Raw genomic sequence first — 22465 nt, 5'->3', positions numbered from 1 at the left:
GCATTTTCTGCAGATATTGTTGCTTTTGGAAAAGCTCATTAATTAAGCTTTCATTAGATAATAAGAATACTGCATCAGTATTTACCTTTCAATTTTTTGGTTGAGTTATTCATCATCTCAGTTTATACTAGCCAAATAAGGTTTAAAAGAGCTACAGGAGTCACTGTCTTGTTTCTCAGTTTATCATCAATCAATTGGGATAGGAATGCTTAACTTCTTCACTTGACTACGAGGAGAGATACGACAGACTTAAAAGTTGTAAAGAGAAAATTAAGAGAAGAAAGCTTGATTCTGGTCAAATGTCATTGTAATTTTAGAAATTGACTATCTAATCCCTAATGGGATTAATTGGAATAGGGTAGAATTAAATAAGAAGAAATAAGAGGAAAGTTTCTTATCTTTGTAGGCATTGAGACTTTCAAGTCTGTACAGCTAACTATATTAACATTTTTTAACTTTTTTTTTTTTTTTTTGAGACAGTCTTACTTTGTTGCCCCTGGTAGAGTGTGCTGGCATCTCATAGCTCACAGCAACCTCTAACTCTTGGGCTCACGCAATTTTCTTGCCTCAGGTTCCCGAGTAGCTGGGATTACAGGTGCCTGCCACAACACCTGGCTATTTTTTTTTTTTTTTGTTATTTGGCTATTTTTACAGATAGGATCTTGCTCTAGCTCAGGCTGGTCTTGAACTCGTGAGCTCAGGAGATCAACCCACCTCCGCCTCCCATAGTGCTAGGATGACAGGTGTGAGCCACAGCTCCTGGCCCCCTTTTTAAATATATTTAGGGGTATATGATTTGTTACATAGAGTGCTGCATAATGGTGAAGTCTTAGCTTTTTGTGTAACACTCACCCCCAAATTAGTGTATGTAGTACCCGTTAGGTAATTTCGCATCCCACACACCCCTTTCCCACATTCCCACCCTTCTAATTCTATCATGTCTATTATTTCACTTTCTGTGTCTGTGTGTACTTGTTAATTAACTTCTGCTCGTGAGAACATGCAGTATTTGACTTTGTTTCCAAGTTATTTCACTAAACACTATACATATTAATCTTAATGTAACTGATATTTTTCTTTTTTCATTTTAGTAGTTTTTAATGAAAGTTGTATATGAGATTATTCATTCCTGCATCTTCTCAATTGTTTCTTCCTTGCATTTGCCCCTTTCCTTTCTTACTTGGTGAGATTGAGCTTTCTGTTCAAGGATCTTTTTGCAATCTTTGTCTAGTTTAAGACCAATATAAGTGTCTATGTAAGCCGGTGTCTAGTTTAAGCTCATTAGCTTTTTCCTGTGGCACTTGTTCAGTGTAGACATCATATTTCTTCCTGTAAGCCTACACTGCTTTGCCAGTTTGCTGAACTTTACAGTGTCCCTGCACAGCATGAACTTCATCATCCTTTTGGGTGGGCATGGATTTAATGTTGTACTTTGTCTCAGCTCTTTGGAAGACCACGTCTTCCTGGGAATGTGAGAAGGTACATTGCATGGCCTTTTGTGTGTCTTGCTTCAGTCAGAAGTCACAAAGGGATTGAACTTCATTTGCCACTGACACTTTGGCAATGGCCACAAAAGGGCATAGAGATAATACAGACGTAGGTCTTTGAGTAAGGAGGCTGTCAGGGTCTTTCGCGAGATTTTATTATAGTTACCGTTATTAGAGATTTAGATTTAGATTTCAAGTTAGTGAGTTTCATTTAACCTCTTGTTTACTTCTTAGTTTTTGTTTTTATAAAATGAAAATAATATACTGTATCTTATCTCACAAGGATATTGAGATGTATATCAAAGCACATCAAGTTATTTGGGCGAAAGACATAAAATACTACATACACTACAATCACAGCCATTCCTTGGCTTAAACAATGTATCAGTTACATTTCCAGATATTTTTAAGTTAGGATGTGGAATCAGAGATGATAATATAGTTCCTAACTTTAATCATTCTATATAAGCAGCTAAAATATATTATTTTAAATTTATTTTACATTGCAGTGGAGAAGGAGCTACATTTGCACAGTCTCACCATCATTTGCCTTCTAGATATTCACGTCCTCAAGCTCATTCTTCAACCTCAGGTAATATATTTGAAAAAGCCTAGGAAAATGCTATTTTAAGTAAGTTACCTCGGAAATAATTGAGACTACATATAAATAAATATCCAGTCTTTTTTTCTGCAAAGTAGCTATTATCACACTAGAAGGCTGGCCTGTTTCTCAAGGCTTGTTTTTCTTAATAAAATGATCTCTAATTCTCCATATGTACCTACTTAATTTTTATTGCTCTTAATAAACTCTCAAATATGTGAAATCTATTAAGGTGCTATAAGTTAAAATTTTTTACATGATTTCATTTAAAGGAGGAATTAGAAGGTCTTCATCTATGTCTTATGTTGATGGCTTCATAGGGACATGGCCCAAAGAGAAAAGGTAAGCAAAAGAATTATTTTGTGTATATTCACATTATCAGGAAATGCTACTTTTTACCCCTCTCTGTCTCCTTTGTTGATAACCAGTTAGACTTTTAATTAGTATCTACATTTGAAAAGGGCAACATAAGCAGATGATAGAGAAGTTAAAGGGGCTAATTTTAAAAGGTAGCTTTTGAGAACAATATGATTATGAGAAATAGGGGAAGAAAGGAAATATAATTTCAAATAATTGTTGTCCAGTGGTACTAAAATAAATCATTTGTTTTCCAGAATTTTTTAAGGGTTTTCTCTTTAACTTTTTCTTAGATCGTCAGTGCATGGTGTTTCATTTGATATTTCTTTTGATAAAGAAGATAGTGTGCAGAGATCCACTCTAAACCGAGGAATCACTCGTTCTGTTAGTAATGAAGGACTTACTCTGAACAACAACCGTGTATCTAAACATATTAGGAAAAATTTATCCTTCAAGTCAATAAATGGAGAAGAGGAAGCAGAAAGCATTGAAGAAGAACTTAATATAGATTCTCACAGTGACCTCAAATCTTACATGCCTCTTAATACAAACGAACTAAATTCTAATGAAAATATGCATTACAAGCTTCCAAACGGAGCTTTACAAAATAGAGTACTTCTAGATGAGTTTGGCAATCAGATCGAGACACCAAGCATTGAAGAGGCATTACAAATAATTCACGATACTGAAAAATCTCCTCATACACCTCAGCCAGACCAAATTGCTAATGGCTTCTTTCTTCACAGCCAGGAAATGAGTATCCTTAATTCAAATACCAAGCTAAATCAATCTAGTCCTGACAATATAACTGATACAAAAGGTGCCTTGAGTCCCATAACTGACAATACTGAAGTAGACACTGGAATTCATGTTCCTTCGGAAGATATTCCTGAAACTATGGATGAAGATTCTTCTTTAAGAGATTACACTGTAAGCTTAGACTCTGACATGGATGATGCATCTAAATTTCTTCAGGATTATGATATACGGACCAGCAACCCCAGAGAAGCTTTGAGCCCTTGTCCAAGTACTATAAGTACCAAATCTCAACCAGGTAGCAGTGCCTCTTCTAGTTCTGGAGTTAAAATGACCAGCTTTGCTGAACAGAAATTCAGGAAACTGAATCATACCGATGGGAAGAGTAGTGGAAGCAGTTCTCAAAAAACCACACCAGAGGGCTCTGAACTTAATATTCCTCATGTGGTTGCTTGGGCACAAATTCCAGAAGAAACAGGCATTCCACAAGGGCGGGACACTACCCAGCTGCTGGCTTCTGAAATGGTGCATCTTAGGATGAAACTAGAAGAAAAGAGGCGTGCTATAGAAGCCCAGAAAAAGAAAATGGAAGCCGCTTTTACTAAACAGAGGCAGAAAATGGGAAGGACTGCGTTTCTTACTGTAGTGAAAAAGAAAGGGGATGGGATTTCCCCTCTACGAGAGGAAGCAGCTGGTGCAGAAGATGAGAAAGTATTTACTGATCGAGCAAAAGAAAAGGAGTCACAAAAAACTGATGGACAAAGGAGCAAGTCTCTGGCAGATATAAAAGAAAGCATGGAGAATTCTCAGTCGAAGTGGCTGAAGTCTCCAACCACACCTGTGGAACCTGAGAAGCAGTGGAACCTGGCAAGCCCCTCAGAAGAAACTTTAAATGAAGGAGAGATTTTAGAATATACAAAATCCATTGAAAAGTTAAATTCATCCCTCCATTTTCTACAACAAGAAATGCAACGCTTGTCACTTCAGCAGGAGATGTTAATGCAGATGAGAGAGCAGCAGTCTTGGGTGATTTCTCCTCCACAACCCTCTCCACAGAAACAGATTAGAGAATTTAAGCCATCTCGGCAGGCAGGCCCATCATCAGCCATCGCACCATTCTTCTCAGACTCCCCTCGTCCTACTCATCCATCTCCTCAGCCTTCTAACAGGAAAAGCACATCTTTTTCTGTTAAAAATCAAAGGACTCCTAGGCCAAATGAGTTAAAAATAACACCCTTGAACCGAACCTTAACACCCCCTCGGTCTGTGGATAGTCTTCCTCGGTTAAGAAGGTTTTCACCGAGTCAAGTTCCTATTCAGACTAGGTCATTTGTATGTTTTGGGGATGATGGAGAACCCCAGTTAAAAGAATCTAAACCTAAAGAGGAAGTTAAAAAGGAGGAATTGGAATCCAAAGGACCTCCGGAACAGCGTGGACATAATCCAGAAGAAAAGGAGATCAAACCTTTTGAGTCAACAGTTTCTGAAGTCCTGTCACAGCCTGTCACAGAGACTGTGTGCCTGACAGCAAATGAGGACCAATTGAATCAACGCACAGAACCACCTCCTAAACTCGTTTTCCCACCTACCGCTCCTAAAAGTGTTAACCTGATTGAAGTTTCCCTTTCGGATTTGAAACCTCCTGAAAAGGCTGATGTATCTGTTGAAAAATATGATGGAGAAAGTGATAAAGAACAATTTGATGATGACCAGAAAGTATGCTGTGGATTCTTTTTTAAGGTAATATTAATCTGCATAGTTCTGGGCATCTTCATTAGATGACTGGGGGGTTTGGAGGGATTTTTTTATTTTTGGTTAACATGCTTACTTATTCTAGTAGCAATCACTGTTGTTGTAAGTGTGCCATTAATCCTATATTCCCCCCGCCCCGTAGTTATGGTATGTATTTAGATATACCCCATCATTTTTGTTTTCTGCTCCTCTTTCTCACTTTCACAAAAGCCTTTTGTGGGAGGACCAGAGTCTGTCTTGGTCATCCTGAGTAGAACGCTGTGGCGTCACAGCTCACAGCAACTTTAAACTCTTGAGTTAAAGCGATCCTTTTGCCTCGGCCTCCCAGAAGCTGGGACTACAGGTGCCTGCTACAACACCTGGCTATTTTTTATTATATTTTATCTTTGAGTATTTGTTTTATTTTTTCAAATTAATATGAGGGTACAATTTTTAGGTTACATTGTCTTACTTTCAGGGTAAAGTTCCATTTGTAGAAGAGCCCCTCACCCAGGCGGCATGTTATACACTGGCTATTTTTTAGAGATGGGGGGTTTTGCTCTTGCTCAGGCTGGTCTTGAACTCGTGAGCTCAGGCAAACCACCCATCTCAGCCTCCCAAGTGTTGGGATTACAGGCATGAGCCACAGCACCCCACCTCTTCACAAAAACCTTTAAAAACTTAAGCTATTCAAATCTCTTCTGAAAGAGATTCCATTGCCAATTTGTAAAAAGCTTCATAGCATGGCATCATAAGTATACTTTAGGTTTTTAAAAATCATGACCATCTCTCCTTATGTTTTCTTCTTTTTTTTTTTTTTGTAGAGACAGAGTCTCACTTTACCGCCTTGGGTAGAGTGCCATGATGTCACAGGACTCACAGCAACCTCTAGCTCTTGGGCTTCCATGATTCTCCTGCCTCAGCCTCCCGAGCAGCTGGGACTACAGGCGCCCGCTACAATGCCCAGCTATTTTTTGGTTGCAGTTCAGCCGGGGCTGGGTTTGAACCCACCACCCTCGGTATATGGGGCCGGCACCCTACTCACTGAGCCACAGGCTGATCAGATAGGCTCTTGTGGTCAGGCGCAGTGGCTCACACTTATAATTCTAGCACTCTTGAGAGGCCAAGGCAAGTGGATGACTAGAGCTCACGAGTTTGAGATCAGCCTCAGCAAAAGTGAGACCCCATCTCTACTAAAAATAGAAAAACTGAGGCAAAAGGAGCACTTAAGGCCAAGAGTTGAAGATTGCTGTGAGCTATGATGCTACGGCACTCTACCCACTGTGGCAACTTGAGACTCTGTCTTAAAAAAAAAAAAAAAGATAGGCTTTTGGAAGGTAATATAGGCATATATATATTTTGAAGAGTTGTCATTGAAAGAACTCCTTTAAAAGCACTGGATAAATGTCTAGCACATGACCCTTAATCTCAGTATTAGTATTGGATACAACATATTTAAATTCTGTAGCCAAATAATATAAATATTGAATAGTACCACCTCTTGTTGGTAAAGGTCTTAGAATTTATCATAGATTTTAGAAAAACTAGAAAAGCCTAATAATATTTTTAAAGTTCTCTACTAGATTATCATCCATTTTGTTCATCTTCATGTTTTTCTATATTTTCCAAATTAACCTAAAGAATTTTTTGTATAATTGGAAACGTGTATTATTCATACTTTTATTTTTAAGTAACAGACTAAAGCAGATAATGTCTGGTCCTGTGTAGCTCTACATCTGGAATTTATATAGGAAAGATAACCCAACAGCAATAATTTATACTTTAAAATTTTATTTATTTTTATTTTTTTATTTTTTTTTTGCAGTTTTTGGCCAGGGCTGGGTTTGAACCCACCACCTCCAGTATATGAGGCCGGTGCCTACTCCTTTGAGCCACAGGCGCTGCCCCTGTAATTTAAAATTTTAAATTGAAGCAAATGGCAATAGTAGAATAAAAACCCAAGAATACAGAAGTGGTTACAATTGTTAGTTTTATTTTTGATCATTTAATGTTGGAAAAAATTTTTATTAAACCCTCTGACACCAGATAATTTTGGAAATTTATAACTTATTTTTTATTTTTATAATTTATTTTAAAGTCGATCTCAGTGTGATTACCCTTTAGACCCTTTTCAATATTTGAAAATTTGGATGTGAGTTGTGTTTTGTCTCTTAATCATGTAACAATACCATATTTTAATAGAAAATGCTACTCTAGGCACTAATGGATAGTTTGCTGTCTAGTTTTAGTCTCTACCTCTGTTCGTGTAGAGAATAGAAAAGAACAGAAAACAGAGAGGAAAAAAACCTATAGTATAAAACACAGTACATCTGTCCCTTCATTTCCATCCCATACCTTCCATCCCATTCATTTCTGTATCTTCATCACCCCAGGACTCAGGCCTTAGACCACTACCACAGGGCCATAACCGGGCTCCTTATCTCTAATCACAGCATCCCATTGTTCACAGTGCCGCTGGAGCTGATTGTTCTAAGAGCATAGCTGCAACTGAATCTTTCTAGTCAAAAATCTTAGAATTGCCTGTTCAGTAAAGTTCAAACCTCTTAACATAACTCAAGGACTTCCATAGACTAACCTAAACTTATTTGGCTTCTTCCCTATAACTTTTATTTTGGATGATGGTTCTTTAGGACTTTCTTCTAGCTTTCATTTTTTTTATAATTCCTTGCGTGTATTTCCACTTTTGTGTGTCTGTTGTATCCAAAACATAGTTATACTGTAGTACCTGTGACCTAGTTTTTCAACTATTATGTTACGATTTGCTTTGTCTTTTAGACTGTGACCTCCTAGAGGTACTACATTTCTGTATTCCCACAGTACAGTAAAGTGCCTGGCAAACTGCAAAATGTATGTAGTTTGTTAGATACAGATAAGATTGTTTGAAGTGATTGTGTGAATGGTAGCTCTCCACTCAGAGTTAAATCTCTGGCTTCCTATACGGAACACCTTGTTTGTGCCTCTTCCCATTGCAAATTTTTCTTTCTTTCTTTCTTTTTTTTTTTTTTTTTTGAGGCACAGTCTGTGCCCTGGGTAGAGTCATAGCTCACAGCAACCTCAAATTCTTGGGCTCAAGCGAGCTTCTTGCCTTAGCCTCCTCAGTAGCTGGGACTAAAGGCACCTGCTAGAAAAACTAGCATCCGGCTAGTTTTTCTATTTTTTAGTAGAGACAAGAGTCTCAGTCTTGCTCAGGCTGGTCTCGAACATCTGAGCTCAAGTGATTAACCCACTTCATCCTCCCAGAGTGTTGGAACTATAGGTGTGAGCCACCTCGCCTGACCCCTGTTGTGATTTTTAAGCTCCTTGAACTAAGGTGCCATATGCTGCAATTTAAATGCAGTTTTAAAAATTAGAAATTCCTTGTGCCAAGTTGTTTATTAGGGTCAAAAAATGTTTATTATTATATTTTCTTTTTATAATTGTTGTTTGCAAAATTCTTATGTTATAAAAGCATAAGACTTACATAAGTAAGTTTAAGTTACCTTTATTACTTAATAGGACTGGTTACCACTTCAGCTCTTCCTTCATAATTTCTGGAACATGTCCATATTTCATAGGGTTGTAATAGAGGATTTAAATTTTCAGTTATAAATGTAACTACAAAATGTGACTACAACAATTGAAAATGAGAATATTGGTACTTTAGTATATGTGCTGCTGAAGCAAGCACAAATATTGGTACTTTAAACATTTATTCTTTTTTTTTTTTGTAAAGAGACAAGAGTCTCACTTTATTGCCCTCTGTAGTGTGCTATGGCGTCACAGCTCACCTCCAACTCCTGGGCTTAGGTGATTCTCTTGCCTCAGCTTCCTGAGTAGCTGGGACTACAGGCACCTGCCACAATGCCTGGCTATATTTTTTGTTGCAGTTTGGCCAGGGCCGGGTTTGAATTCACCACCCTCAGTATATGGGGCCAGCACCCTATCCACTGAGCCACATATTTTATCTTTTTCAATGAAATTCTTTCTTAGGATGATCAAAAAGCAGAAAATGATATGGCAATGAAACGGGCAGCTTTGTTAGAGAAACGATTAAGAAGGGAAAAGGAAACTCAGCTGCGGAAGCAACAGCTGGAAGCTGAAATGGAGCATAAGAAAGAGGAAACCAGGTAAAGGAAATTGCTGTGCCAATTCTAAATCTGAACATTGATGATGCATGGGCATATTTAGGAAAATTTGGTAAGTAGATATTCAAAGAAGCGTTTTCTCATTTACTTTTATTAACAGATTTTTTTTTTCAGAGATGTTGGTAATATATAAATACAACTGGTTCATTGCTGACTTCTCTAGTGCTTTCAAGAATTCAATTTATAAAAAAAAAAAAGAATTCAATTTATTTTCCCAAAGTATTACCTGATTAAAATTTTTTTTTTTGTTTTTTTTTACCTGATTAAAATTTTTAACCTAAGTTGAAGCATTTTACTGTGAAGTTCTTCTAAAACATTAATTAAAATAATTAATTTAAATGTTAAAAAAACATTAATTTAAAATAACTTTACTGGGAGATACATGACCTAAATTATCTTAAGTTCATTTTAAATGAGACATTTTTCCCCAAGGTCCCAAAATATGGTCCTTCTCAAGTCAAATACATAACTCTCTCCAGTGTCAGTTGTCTGTGGTATACAGAATAAGAGATTTAACCATTTGATTTCTTAGGCGTAAAACCGAGGAAGAACGTCAGAAGAAAGAAGATGAGAGAGCACGCAGAGAATTTATTAGGCAAGAATATATGAGGCGAAAACAACTGAAACTAATGGAAGACATGGATATAGTAATTAAACCTCGTCCTCAAGCAGCAAAACAAAAAAAACAGCGACCAAAATCTATTCACAGAGATCATATTGAATCCCCCAAAACGCCAATCAAAGGTCCTCCAGGTAACACAGCTTATTATGAGGAGTCTGTTCATAAAAAAACACCAGCTTGGTTTGTCATACTAACTTGATTGTGCTTTGACATTCAAAATTGGAGTTTCTTATGCACGTTCCTCATTTAGAAAACCAAAATGAGCAAATGAAGTTTTTAATGAGTTAAGTTTTATGTGTGCATGCATATATTCAATAGAACAAATGTGAATGCTAAAAATCCGGTTTAAATACTAACCTTTTAGGGAACTCTGCCCTTGGATATAATCTCCCTGAATTATCCTTTATACACTTGTAAATTTAAGGATAAATGTTATCTGCATGAAATGTACAAGAAAAGTGTTGGTAGAATGAGGAATATAAGATCAAAGAGTTCTGAAGTCCTTCCTTTAAGACAGAAATGGTCAAAAATTTAAATTTGTAACTTCTGCAGTTGAGTGAATACATCTTTTTAAAAATTCAACATACATACTCTTACTTTTTTCATCAATTTTTTTTCTTTTAATAATTTATTGGTATTGATGACATTCAAAGAATATAAGTAAACTGGTGATACTGTGAGAAAGAAAATGTTTGATTTATCCTAGGTCATGTGCCCCACATACATTGAAATCTGAAAGTTAAAGCAGTGCAGTTAACATAACATGAACCAGCTGAGCATGTGGTTGCTGAACTGCTCTTGCTGGGTTCCATGATCACTCCCGCTTTTTTTTTCGCAGACAGAGTCTCACTTTGTTGCCCTCGGTAGAGTGCTGTGGCGTCATAGCTCACAGCAACCTCAAACTCTTGGGCTTAAGCAATTCTCTTGCCTCAGCCTCCCAAGTAGCTGGGACTACAGGTGCCCGCCACAACACCTGGCTATTTTTTTGTTGCAGTTATCATTGTTGTTTACCTGGCCCGGGTCAGTTTCGAATCTGCCAGCCTTGGTGTATGTGGCTGATGCTGAAACCACTGAGCTATGAGCACCGAGCCTCACCCCACTTTTTTTTTTTTAATCAACAACCTGGCTCTGCGCCTGTGGCTCAAGCAGCTAAGGCGCCAGCCACATACACCTGAGCTGGCGGGTTCAAATCCAGCCCAGGCCCGCCAAACAACAATGACGGCTGCAACCAAAAAAAAAATAAAATAATAACCGGGTGTTGTGACAGGCACTTGTAATCCCAGCTACTTGGGAGGCAGACAGAAGAATCCCTTGAGCCGAGGAGTTGGAGGTTGCTGTGAGCTATGATGCCACAGCACTCTACCCAGGGTGACAGTTTGAGGCTCTGTTTCAAAAAAAAAAACGCAGATACTTCCTAAAAGCAAAGAGGAGGAATGTTTGAGTTGCAGAGTTGTCTATTCTGTAAGGATATAGTGCATCAAGGAAATTTTTCAAGGCCTCTACCCAGGGTGACAGTTTGAGGCTCTGTTTCAAAAAAAAAAACCCAGATACTTCCTAAAAGCAAAGAGGAATGTTTGAGTTGCAGAGTTGTCTATTCATTAAGGATATAGTGAATCAAGGAAATTTTTCAAGGCCTCAACGTTTAGTAGCTCCATGGTGCTAGTGACTAAGCATCAACTCAAGGGGAGACATCCAAAGAACAAAGAACTTGCTCTACTGACTTGTGCTAAGAAAACATACCTGAGGTTCAAATACACAAAATTGGTCCCTGATATAATTACTCTTTATGGTCTTTGTAAAGGAATGAAATTGTCTCTTTCCTATTTCATATATCCCCTACAGGCCAACCTGTATAGCTTTTCTCCATTCAAAAGGTTTCCAATGCAAAAAGTGATGGAGAAGAGCTTGGTATTGTGAAGAAAGCATTGGGATAAGGACTGGGAAACCAGGCTATATACTAGGTTATTATGCATGAAAGGTACAGTTTCCTTAAAGTTTGACAGTTGATATCTCTGACATTTCACTTTGATAGTTTTTTTTTTTTATAGTGAAGGTATATTTTCATTTTTTTTTTTTTTTAAAGACAGAATTTCATTTCTGTTGCCCCAGGCTAGAATGTCCTGGTATCATAACTCACAGCAACCTCAAACTTCTGGACTCAAGCCTCTTGCCTCAGTCTCCTGAGTAGTGGGGACTACAGGCATGTGCCACCATGCTTGGCTAATTTTTTCTGTTTTTAGTAGAGATGAGGTCTCCCTCTTGCTCAGGCTGGTCTCGAACTCCCAAGCTCAAACAGTCCACCCACCTTGGCCTCCTGGAGTGCTAGGATTACAGATGTGAGCTACCACATGTGGCCCATCCTCATTCTTTCAAACATGTTTTGCTTGTGATTATCTGTCATATTTTTTACAGGAATTTTTGTGAAACCATGGATAAGTAAAAAATTTATGTTATTTTCAAATATGAGTTCCATCATGGAACCAATGCAGTGCAGACAACTCGAAAAGTTTGGGAAGGATGTGGCTAATGAACACATAGTATATTAATGTTTTGAGAAGTTACATTCTGATGATTTTGATCTTGAAATGAGCCGTGTGGGCAACCTTAGACCAAGGTGGGTAATGATGAGTTTAAAGCCATAGTGGAAGCTAAGCCGTCTCAACCTACATGTGAATTAATAGCAAGGTTGTTATTATTCCAACAGTACTGAATCATTTGAAACAAATCAGCAAAGTAAAGAAGCTGGATAGATGGGTTCCACATGAAGTAAAAGAGCATCAGAAGGGAAATTGTTTAATCTTACCTTTTTTTGCTGTCACGACATAAAAGTGAACCATTTCTATAGTGTATTGTTACATGCGGTTTTGGACAATCATAGGCATTTGGTACAATGGTTGGGTAAAGATGAAGTGCCAAAAAATGTCCAAAACTGAATATTCAACAAAAAGCTAATGGTATCTGTTTGGTGGTCTAGCACTGGTATTATCTACTACAACTTTATGAATTCTAGTCAGTCGATTATAGCAGATGTCTGCTGCAACCAACTAGAGGAAATGATGAGGTTTCTTGCAATTAAGCAGCCGAGATTGGTCATTAGAGATAATCCAGTTCTCTTACAAGACAAGGCTCAACCACATGTCCCACAAACAATGCAGATCAAACTATAGAAGTTGGAGTTGGAAACTCTGTCTTCTGCCATATTCACCAGACCTTGCACCAACTGATACCACTTCTTCCAGGCTCTGGACCACTTTTTGCAAGGAAAATTACTCTCAAAAAACTGTGAAAAACACCTTATCACATGCTTTCCAGGCTTCTTCACTGCTGTCATAAAGAAGTGACTGTTAAGAGGGCAAAGTGTGGCCTATAGTTTAGGCACATACTTTAATTAATGATACCACTTCTTATGTGAGATATAATAAAATAAACTTTTTATTCAAAATCTGACATTTTATGTTTAATGACTTAAATAGTTATAAGTCATCAAAAAGCTGGGTGATCTGAGCAATCTTAGTCCTAACTAGTTTCCTTATCTTGAAAAAGAAAGGATGTGTAATAAAGATGAGCTTTCACTTTTAAAAATATTTGGTTATTCTAGAGTTATAAAAGTAACCAGCTATATAACCCCCCAATTACTTATGCTGAGTGATCACATTTTTCACTGAGAAATATCACTTCCTCAGAGAAGTCCTTGTGACCACCCTACCTATTAATGGGACACTCTCCCCTAATCATCCTTTATCCCTTCACTCCATTTCTTTTTTCCTAACACTCAACCACCTAATAGTATATTAGGTGCATATTAGTATATTGTGCATATTCTCTCTTCCCCTTGAAGAGGGCATGGACTTGCAACTTTTTATTCATTGTTGTATCCTCATTTCCTGGGACGGTATCTGCTGTTGGTTAAAAGAGTGAATTTTACCCCATCCTAATTATTGCTTTTCATAGTATGGTTTTTAATATAACTTCTTTCAAATAATCTAGTTTCTAATCCTTAAAACTCAACACATTGGCACCTCTTGATTATTATATATTTCATTGTCAAAAATCAAATCAAAATTAATGTGATTTAAAAAAGTTTGCATGTAAACATACTATTTTTAAAAAATATTTTATTAAAACCAAATGCCATGGAAAATTTGAGAGAATTTCTATTGTTATTTTAAACCTGAAGAAAATTAACATACCATTGACTGTTTAAAGAGAACTGTCTTTTCTTTTTTTTTTTTTTAAAGACAGAGTCTCACTTTGTTGCCCTTGGTATAGTACCATGGTGTCACAGCTCACAGCAACCTCCAGCTCTTGGGCTTAGGCAATTCTCTTGCCTCAGCCTCCCGAGTAGCTGGGACTACAGGCGCCCGCCACAACATCCGGCTATTTTTTTTGTCGCAGTTTGGCCGGGGCTGGGTTTGAACCCGCCACCCTCAGTATATGGGGCCAGTGCCCTACTCACTGAGCCATAGGCACCGCCCAGAGAACTCTGTCTTTTCTAGTTAGTGAAAGTATTTGATGTATAGTACTGGATGAAATTAGCAAGCTAATATTCCACCTACGAATGAGATATTCCTAAAAATATTTTGTTCTTTTGGTTAGTTTTTTTTCTTCAGGATCATAGTATCATGTTTCATATTAGGACTTTGCTTTTAGAACATCAAAGTAGTTTTATCATTATTTCCTAAAAGTAGGTCCCTTGGTAATTTTAAATAAATTGTGTATATATGCATGCAAACATATTACATGTTTAGGTTAAAAGTAAAGAAAAAAAGGAAAAGAAACTACAGATGCTTAATTTTCATATGCTGGTGTTATCTAATGAACAGACTCTTTGCTAGTTGCTCCTTTTAAACTTCTAATTTTGTTTTTATTCAGGATCACGAATTTATCGTGTTTTTTCAGTCTCTAGCCTTTCTTTGGCATCGCTGAACACAGGTGATACTGAGAGTGTGCATTCAGGCAAGAGGACACCAAGGTAAATCTGAAATATATGGCTTTTTTTATAGAAAAGAATATGGTATCTGGAATTATACAAAAATCTAAGTAAAATTCTTTAGTTTTTTTTTTATATTATGACTGAATCATAATTATAAATTTTTATAAATTCAGTATATTATAAAATTATATATTCTTTTTCTCTGAGATATAGATTAGAAGCTAAAAGTCAATATCTCATTAACTTACAATGAAATATAAGGTACTGAATATAATGAATTATAATGTAATGAAATGCCCATATCAGAAAAGAATATTTCTTTTTCTTTCTTTCTTTTTTTTTTAAAGACAGTCTCACTATGTCACCCTGGGTAGAGTGCTATGGCACCACAGCTCACAGCAATCTCAAACTCTTGGGCTTAAGCAATTGTCTTGCCTCAGCCTCCTGAGTAGGTGGGACTATAGAGGTGCCCACCATAACACCTGGCTATTTTTTGTTACAGTTTTTCTCGTTGTTTAGCAGGCCTGGCCAGGCTGGAACTTGCCCAGCCTCAGTGTATGTGGCTAGCATCCTACTCACTGAAGTATGGGTGCCAAGCCCTTTTTTTTTTTTTGAGACAGAACCTCAAGCTGTTGCCCTGGGTAGAGTGTTGTGGCATCACAGCTCAAAGCAACCTCAAACTCCTGGGCTCAAGCGAGTCTCCTATCTCCACCTCCCAAGTAGCTGGGACTACAGGCGCCCGCCACAATGCCCGGCTATGTTTTGGTTGCAGCCACCATTGTTGTTTGGTAGGCCCGGGCTGGATTCGAACCCGCCAGCTCAGGTGTATGTGGCTGGTGCCTTAGCCGCTTGAGCCACAGGTGCCGAGCCCCTTTTTTTGAGACAGAATCTCACTGTGTCACCTCCGTAGAGTGCTGTGACATCACAACTCACAACAACTTCGAACTCTTGGGCTTAAGTGATTCTCTTGCTTCAACCTTCCAAGTAGCTAGGAGTACAGGTGCCTGCCACAACACCCAGCTATTTTTTTATTTAGCTGGCCTGGGCCGGGTTCGAACCCACCACCCTCGGTGTATGTGGCTGGTGCTATAACCACTGTGCTACGGGCGCAGAGCCAGAATACTTTTATGACAGTCATCTTAGAGTTTTAATCTTTCATATGGAAAAACACTCTTTCAACAAATACTATAGAGTGCCTACTATGTTCTAGGAACTTAGATGTATAGCTATGAATAAGACAAACAATGTTGTCATCTTATTTAAGTCATCATCTTACTATTTTTAAGCCTCTAGGTTTTTGAGTGGTACTCTTACATATACTTTCTGACCCTCATTCTTTCTCTGTTTGAGATATAAAAAGCATTTTATTTACTGTTTAGATCAGAGTCTGTGGAAGGCTTCTTATCTCCTAGTCGTTGTGGCAGTCGAAATGGAGAAAAGGACTGGGAAAATGCTTCAACAACTTCTTCAGTGGCTTCTGGAACAGAATACACAGGTTAGTGTTTGTACATTTAAGTTTAGTACACTTGCAGACTTCAGTAGGCTACACTAAAAAAAGTTTTGGGTTTGTTTTTGTTTTTGCCTTTTTTTTTTTTTTTTTGAGACACAGTCTTACTTTGTCACCCTTGGTAGAGTGCTGTGTTGTCACAGCTCACAGCAACCTCCAACTCCTGGACTTAGGCGATTCTCTTGCCTCAGCCTCCCGAGTAGCTGGGACTACAGGCGCCCGCCACAACGCCTGGCTAGTTTTTGTTACAGTTTGGCCGGGGCTGGGTTTGAACCTGCCACCCTCGGTATATGGAGCCAGCTACACTAAAAAAAGTTTTTGTTGGTTCACTTTTTGGTCTAAACACAGGAGACTGATAAAAAAAAAAAAAAAAAAAAAACAGTGAATACGTTCAAGCATATAAATAGGTGTTAGAAAACGAGTAATAAGTCTGGGCACAGTGGCTCACACCTATAATCCTAGCACTCTGGGAGGCCAATGGGATTGCCACTCTGGATTGCCTAACCTCAGGAGATCAAGACCAGCCCGATCAAGAGCAAGACCCTATCCCTAAAAATAGCTGAGTGTTGTGGCAGGCACCTATAGTCCTGGCTATTTAGGAGGCTGAGGCAAAAGGATTGCCTGAGCGTAAGAATTTGAAGTTGCTATGAGCTATGACACTCTATCCAGGGCAATAAAATGAGACTCTGTCTCAAAATACAAAAATAAAAAAAGAGTAATAAAATTATAACAATTTTAAAAATGTTGAATAGAGATAGTCACTTTCAGGTAGTTCTTTTACCATTTCTTGGTATAGTTTGGGTCTGAAGACATTTTAGAGAAGTTCTTTCAGAAATATATTGTCCTCAGTACCAAATAAAGGCTGAAGTCCACAAAGTCCTCTTCCTAACATTGGGATTTTAGGCTGTCTAGAATTATGCACCTTTAATAAGTATCAAGAGGCTCTAAAAGATGAACCAGCCTCACATACCCCCAACAGGTCCTCTTCTAAGTTCTGGTAGATATGATTGAAATTTAAGCAAATTAATAGAATGTAGGTTAAGGACACTTCTAAAGAAATGAAGCAGGAGAGAAAATGGGAGGAAATGTGAGTAGCACACTGAGAATTAAAATGGAAAGGCACAGGAGAGGAACACGTATGAGGAAGAGCAAAGGGAAAAGAGATTGCTTCCATCTCTGGTGATACTGAGCAAATGGAATCCCTATAAGGGCCTCAAGAGGTTAGAACTTGCTAGAGACTCCAGCCCATGGTTTTCAAAACAGCCTCTTACACCCAGTAAGTCTTTCAAGTCTGAGATCGGATAGTATTTCCATGTTATTCTCTTTTCTTCTCTAGGTTAGATCGGTTGAACAATCTGAAAAATATAAAGCTTTTTCTTGTTTTTTTAAAAACATTTAAATTACTCATGGATCCATTACACTTCAAGCTCACTAGTAACCTTACCAGCCTCAAGATAGGTTAAACGATGTGACAATTATAGCAATATTTTATTTCCAGCACCGCTGTCATAGAGCAGCCCTCAGATGGCCATTGGAACATCCTCTGGGTATATCTCTATGTGAATAAAATAATGTTTTAACTGTAGTGTAGCTAGTAAGAGGCCTTCAAGTACAGAATTTGGTCTTCTATTACAGTGTTTCATCGATGTAGGAATAGTTACATCATTTAAAAATAGTATTTCTGACTTATCCTGATCTTTTTATTATTATTGTTAAATCCTTACCACAGGACCAAAGCTCTACAAAGAACCCAGTGCAAAATCCAATAAGCATATAATACAAAATGCTTTAGCTCATTGTTGTTTGGCTGGAAAGGTAAATGAAGGTCAGAAGAAAAAAATACTGGAGGTAAGCATGTTTGCATAAAAATTAGATGATATTCTAAAACCATATGATGGTCTTCTCTGTCAATTCAAGAAAATATACTCTCATAAGCCTCCTAAAATTTCAGAAATACATAAAAAGATCTGTAATTAGATTGAGTTAGTTTATTTTCAAATTGGGTTCTAGAAGTCTGCCGGTTCACTAGGAATAGACTTTAAAATCTGTCATTAAAATAATGTCATAAAATGTGAACAAGAAATGTGACACAATTATATAAACTTTATTTAGCAAAATGTTTAAAGATTTTTATTATTTTGTTTTGTTTTTATTCTAAAGGAAATGGAGAAGTCAGATGCCAACAACTTCTTAATCTTGTTCCGGGATTCAGGCTGCCAGTTCAGGTCTTTATATACGTATTGCCCAGAAACTGAAGAAATCAATAAATTGACTGGGATAGGCCCTAAATCTATCACTAAAAAAATGATTGAAGGACTTTACAAATATAATTCTGACAGGAAACAGTTTAGCCACATACCTGCTAAAACTCTGTCTGCCAGTGTTGATGCAATTACCATTCACAGCCACTTATGGCAGACCAAAAGACCAGTAACACCCAAAAAACTCTTACCCACTAAGGCATAGGAGTTGGGGAATATTTGCTTCAGAACATTCATGGTAAATTTGCACTTCATCTTTCCTGCCTATAGAAAACCTTTCTAATTGCCAACAAGACTTTATTAATTAAAACTGGACGTTAAGCTCTATTGTCAAGAACAACTGGAATGTAAACCACAGTATTTTGGAATGCAGAAGATTCTTGCTTAGGTGAAAAGTCCAAGTGATGAAGTAAATGTTTTGATCCACAAATGGAGATGTGTATGTTTTATCAGGTTCACCTGCTCGATAGTAGATACATTGAAGCACTGGATTTTCGTGGATGCTGGTTGGATTTACGGTGGAAATATGGCTAAGATTACAAATTATGTAATTATTTTATTTGTTGCTTTTTTTAAAACCTTTTAATGTATGTGCTTGTCTCTAGGTATTTTATTTTGCTATTTTTCTCTCCTGGGGGTTTATTCTAAAATAACTTTGTATTTTGGTTCATGTAAAGATCATAAAAATAGGATATACACCTTCAGAAGTAACTTGCACCTTTCTTATGATATTAAGAGAAACACTAGTGTTTAGTTTTATAGTAACCCTCATTTTTAATGGTATTAGAGCATTTGCAAAAATTATTCTGCCAAGTATTTACAATTCTATATTTATTATTCACTCAAGTATTAACATTTCTCTATTAAATAAGAGGAGGTGTTGTAAAGAGCTGCTAGTCGGGTCGCTTTAAACCACATGAGCTTAACCAAGAATATGTTATAAGAAGTTGCTGATTAAATCAGTGCTGTTTTATACCACTTCTGGCCAAGGCAGAATAATTTAGATTGTTCTTTTCACAAAAAAGGCTTTCTATCTCTTTTAAAATAAGTCACTTTATAAGCTGGCAGAAGTGAATGACACTTTGAGAGTAGTCTTTCAGTCTGAAGATGTAAGACTTCCTAAAACAAGTTCTCAAGAGGTCTTTACATTATATTTATAACTGATATAAAAATTATATTTAGAATTTTAAAACATGTACAAAGGGCTACATTTTAATTTTAAAATAGCTTCACATTATTTTACTTATATTGGGTTTTTCTTCTTTTTAATTCCTTTCAAGTGGAACAGCTTAGATTAAGTACTCACTTGAAATCTCCTCCACATAATCTTTGTTCTTTAACAGTGTATACCAGAGGGTTAGTTGGGGAAAAACTTCATTCTCAGGAAAAGACTTGAATGATTATGTGACCCTGTTATGTTTCAGTGTTGTGACAACTGTGTAAACCAGGGGGGAAAGACAGTATTGTATCATAAATGAGATGTGTAGTTTGTTTTCTTTCATGGGAAGTAGAGATGAAAATATATACATTTCTCTAATTGAGTTGCTTAGAGAGAGATCTAATGTCTCATATGATGTATTTACTTATTTTACAGAGAGGAATAGGAATGAGATGTCCCTGAGCTGTACTTTTCTATTATTATAAGACCTTTAGGCATCAGTGCATCTGGGTTATCAACATTTTCTGAAATGCTGTCAATATTTTACTGTAATTTATGTTCTTATATTTATGTATATTTGTTAAAACTGTAAAAAAAATTTCACAGATTTTTTTTCCCAATACCTGTGCAAGATACATGTGTAGCTCAAAACTATTTGTGATCTACTGTTTGCATGTGAGAGACCAGGATATGTAACTCTTATATTTTAAGTGGATACATATTATGTATATAATATATGAATACTAAAAATAGGGAAATGCACATTTTACCTTTCAGACAATTTCCATCACAATTAGAAAGAAATGATTGTCAAATACGTGTTTAGATTCAAACTAGTTTTAAGAATATAAGTCAATCTAATCAAAATGTGTTGAAAAGAGAATTTAGTAAGTGTTTTACATTGCTAAATTTATTCATTTCAGTTAAATTTCCCTTTTCAAAGCACTCTTTGTGATTATTACTTGGGTATTAAATAAAGAAAAATTAGTTGCAAAACAATAGAGGGACTATTTATAATTAAACAGGACCATCCTTTATTCTTAAATGTGTGTGTGTCCAGCAACTGAACTGAATGTCTGTAATTTTGAAAGGTAGAATGTGCATATTGCCACAAAGTTCATTGCTCTCAGTATAAGATTTTACTTTATTAATGCAAAAGAAATATGGATATATTTCTGGTGCAGCTTTTTGTTTTTAAATTATGTATTTAGAATTACCCAAATGAAAAATATGCCATTTCGTAAGTCTGGGGATTTTCATTAACTTTACTGAAACACACTGGTGCTTTCATCATCAGAGATCAAATTATTATGATAATTATCCAATTAAATTTGCCAAATACTCATCATGGTTACCAGTGCAGCCTGTCAGGTTCTGCAATTTGACACAGCTTTGGAAAGCTTTTAATTCTCAGTTTTTCAATTTTGTATTAGAATGATGGTTACAGTTTTTATTTGGCTGTTTAAAGTCAAATTCCGCTATATAATCATGGTTTCATGGACACTGCTGAGCAATGTACAGTGTATGGTGTGCTTACCTGTCCACTCTAGAGCATTGCTTACAGATTTTTTTAAAGATGCTGTGCTGTAAAATACTGTCATATTTACTATTTCCTGGTACAGTGTAGTTTTTCCCCTTTCATTTGAATAAAAGCATGGCACCAAATGACTCCATTTCTGTTTTTTGAATAAAATGCATTTTTTTGTACAATTATTTGAACTTGGGGAGAACTCATCATATAGTTTTTCTGTCCCTTAATTTATATTTAAATTTAACAGTTTGGATATTCATAAGAGGCAGTTTTTAATAATATCAGACATTGTTTCAATACTAAATGCAGTTTTAATACCTTTTAATGCTTAGCTCAGACAGTCTACATAGTATGATGTATAAATGTCTGTGCTCATCTTATGTTAATCTTATCCATATTAATTTACTGTCTTTTGATAAACTAATAATTAAATTGTGCCAGAATTACTACTCTGTCTTTGAAAGATTGAATGGCTAGTGTGCTTACTGTTAATCAGCCATAGGAAACTATTCTTGACTGTTACCCTCTTAAGTTTCATTTTGAAAAAAAAATTTTTTTTTTTTTTTTTGAGACAAAGTCTCACTGTGTTGCCCCAGGATAGAGTGCCGTGCATCGTAGCTCACAGCAACCTCAGAACTACTGGGCTCAAGTAATCCTCTTGCCTCAGCCTCCCAAGTAGCTGTTAACTGTAGGCACCTGCCCAGCAACACAATGCCCAGTATGATTTTATTTTTAGTAGAGACGAGGTCTTGCTCTTGCTCAGGCTGGTCTTGAACTGAGCTCAGCAGTCCTGTCGCAGCCTCCCAGAGTACTATGATTACAGGCATGAGCCACCATGTCTGGCCAATTTCACTTTGATTTTGCTCAGTCTGCTTATTCAGACCACAGCAATGAAGAAAAAAGAGATCCAATAACAAAACAATAAAAAGAACTTGATGTGTAATTACCTACCTGAAGAATATCTGCAGTGAGTAGGTATAAATGTGGCTCTCTACCTTAGGAACTTTCGAAACATTCTGTAGCTTTAGAACAGAGCGACATTTCCATAATATTTTCTAGTACTTTAATTTTCAAAAATAAAAATATTTACCCGTAAGATTTGGGCAGTACTAGAGAAGCATACGCAAACCTTGGAGCCCACACACAATTTAACCTTATCTAATTGATAGTTCCTAACAAAGGCAAAGGAAAATAATATGTAATGAGTAGGAACGGACACCTTTATTTCATAACTTGTCTACACAGAGAGACAATAAAGAATAAAATCCAGCACAAAAAATGTAACTAATGCTGTGACCTATGAATTAGGAACTGGAAAAACATATCTATGAAATGAGTTTGAAATTCTGTCCTCCCTCATAAATGTACAGATGCT

The 22465-nt window shown here is 36.7% G+C and overlaps 1 protein-coding gene and 1 pseudogene across 4 annotated transcripts in view; one reads left to right on the top strand and one right to left on the bottom strand.

The window, feature by feature from the left end:
• Positions 1–21224, top strand: part of CAMSAP2 (calmodulin regulated spectrin associated protein family member 2) — a 129779-nt gene extending 108555 nt beyond the window's left edge. For 2 of the 4 annotated variants that reach the window (XM_053605620.1, XM_053605618.1), the window contains 9 exons: positions 1997–2079; positions 2361–2430; positions 2739–4941; positions 8923–9059; positions 9610–9830; positions 14599–14671; positions 16012–16127; positions 17869–17987; positions 18300–21224. In XM_053605620.1, coding sequence (XP_053461595.1) covers positions 1997–2079; positions 2361–2430; positions 2739–4941; positions 8923–9059; positions 9610–9830; positions 14599–14671; positions 16012–16127; positions 17869–17987; positions 18300–18605 — 3328 coding nt within the window. In that variant the 3' untranslated portion in view covers positions 18606–21224. Of the gene's footprint in view, positions 1–1996; positions 2080–2360; positions 2431–2738; positions 4942–8922; positions 9060–9609; positions 9831–14571; positions 14672–16011; positions 16128–17868; positions 17988–18299 lie in introns of all 4 variants that reach the window. The other 2 variants (XM_053605619.1, XM_053605617.1) reach the window with 1 other exon arrangement.
• Positions 1–22465, bottom strand: part of LOC128596151 (chromobox protein homolog 3-like) — a 121778-nt pseudogene that overhangs the window by 79340 nt on the left and 19973 nt on the right.

Source organism: Nycticebus coucang, chromosome 10 (assembly GCF_027406575.1).
Source record: "Nycticebus coucang isolate mNycCou1 chromosome 10, mNycCou1.pri, whole genome shotgun sequence".
NCBI classification, from domain to species: domain Eukaryota; kingdom Metazoa; phylum Chordata; class Mammalia; order Primates; family Lorisidae; genus Nycticebus; species Nycticebus coucang.
Note: the sequence above shows the minus strand (reverse complement) of the source record. Positions and strands in the feature narration are given on the sequence as shown.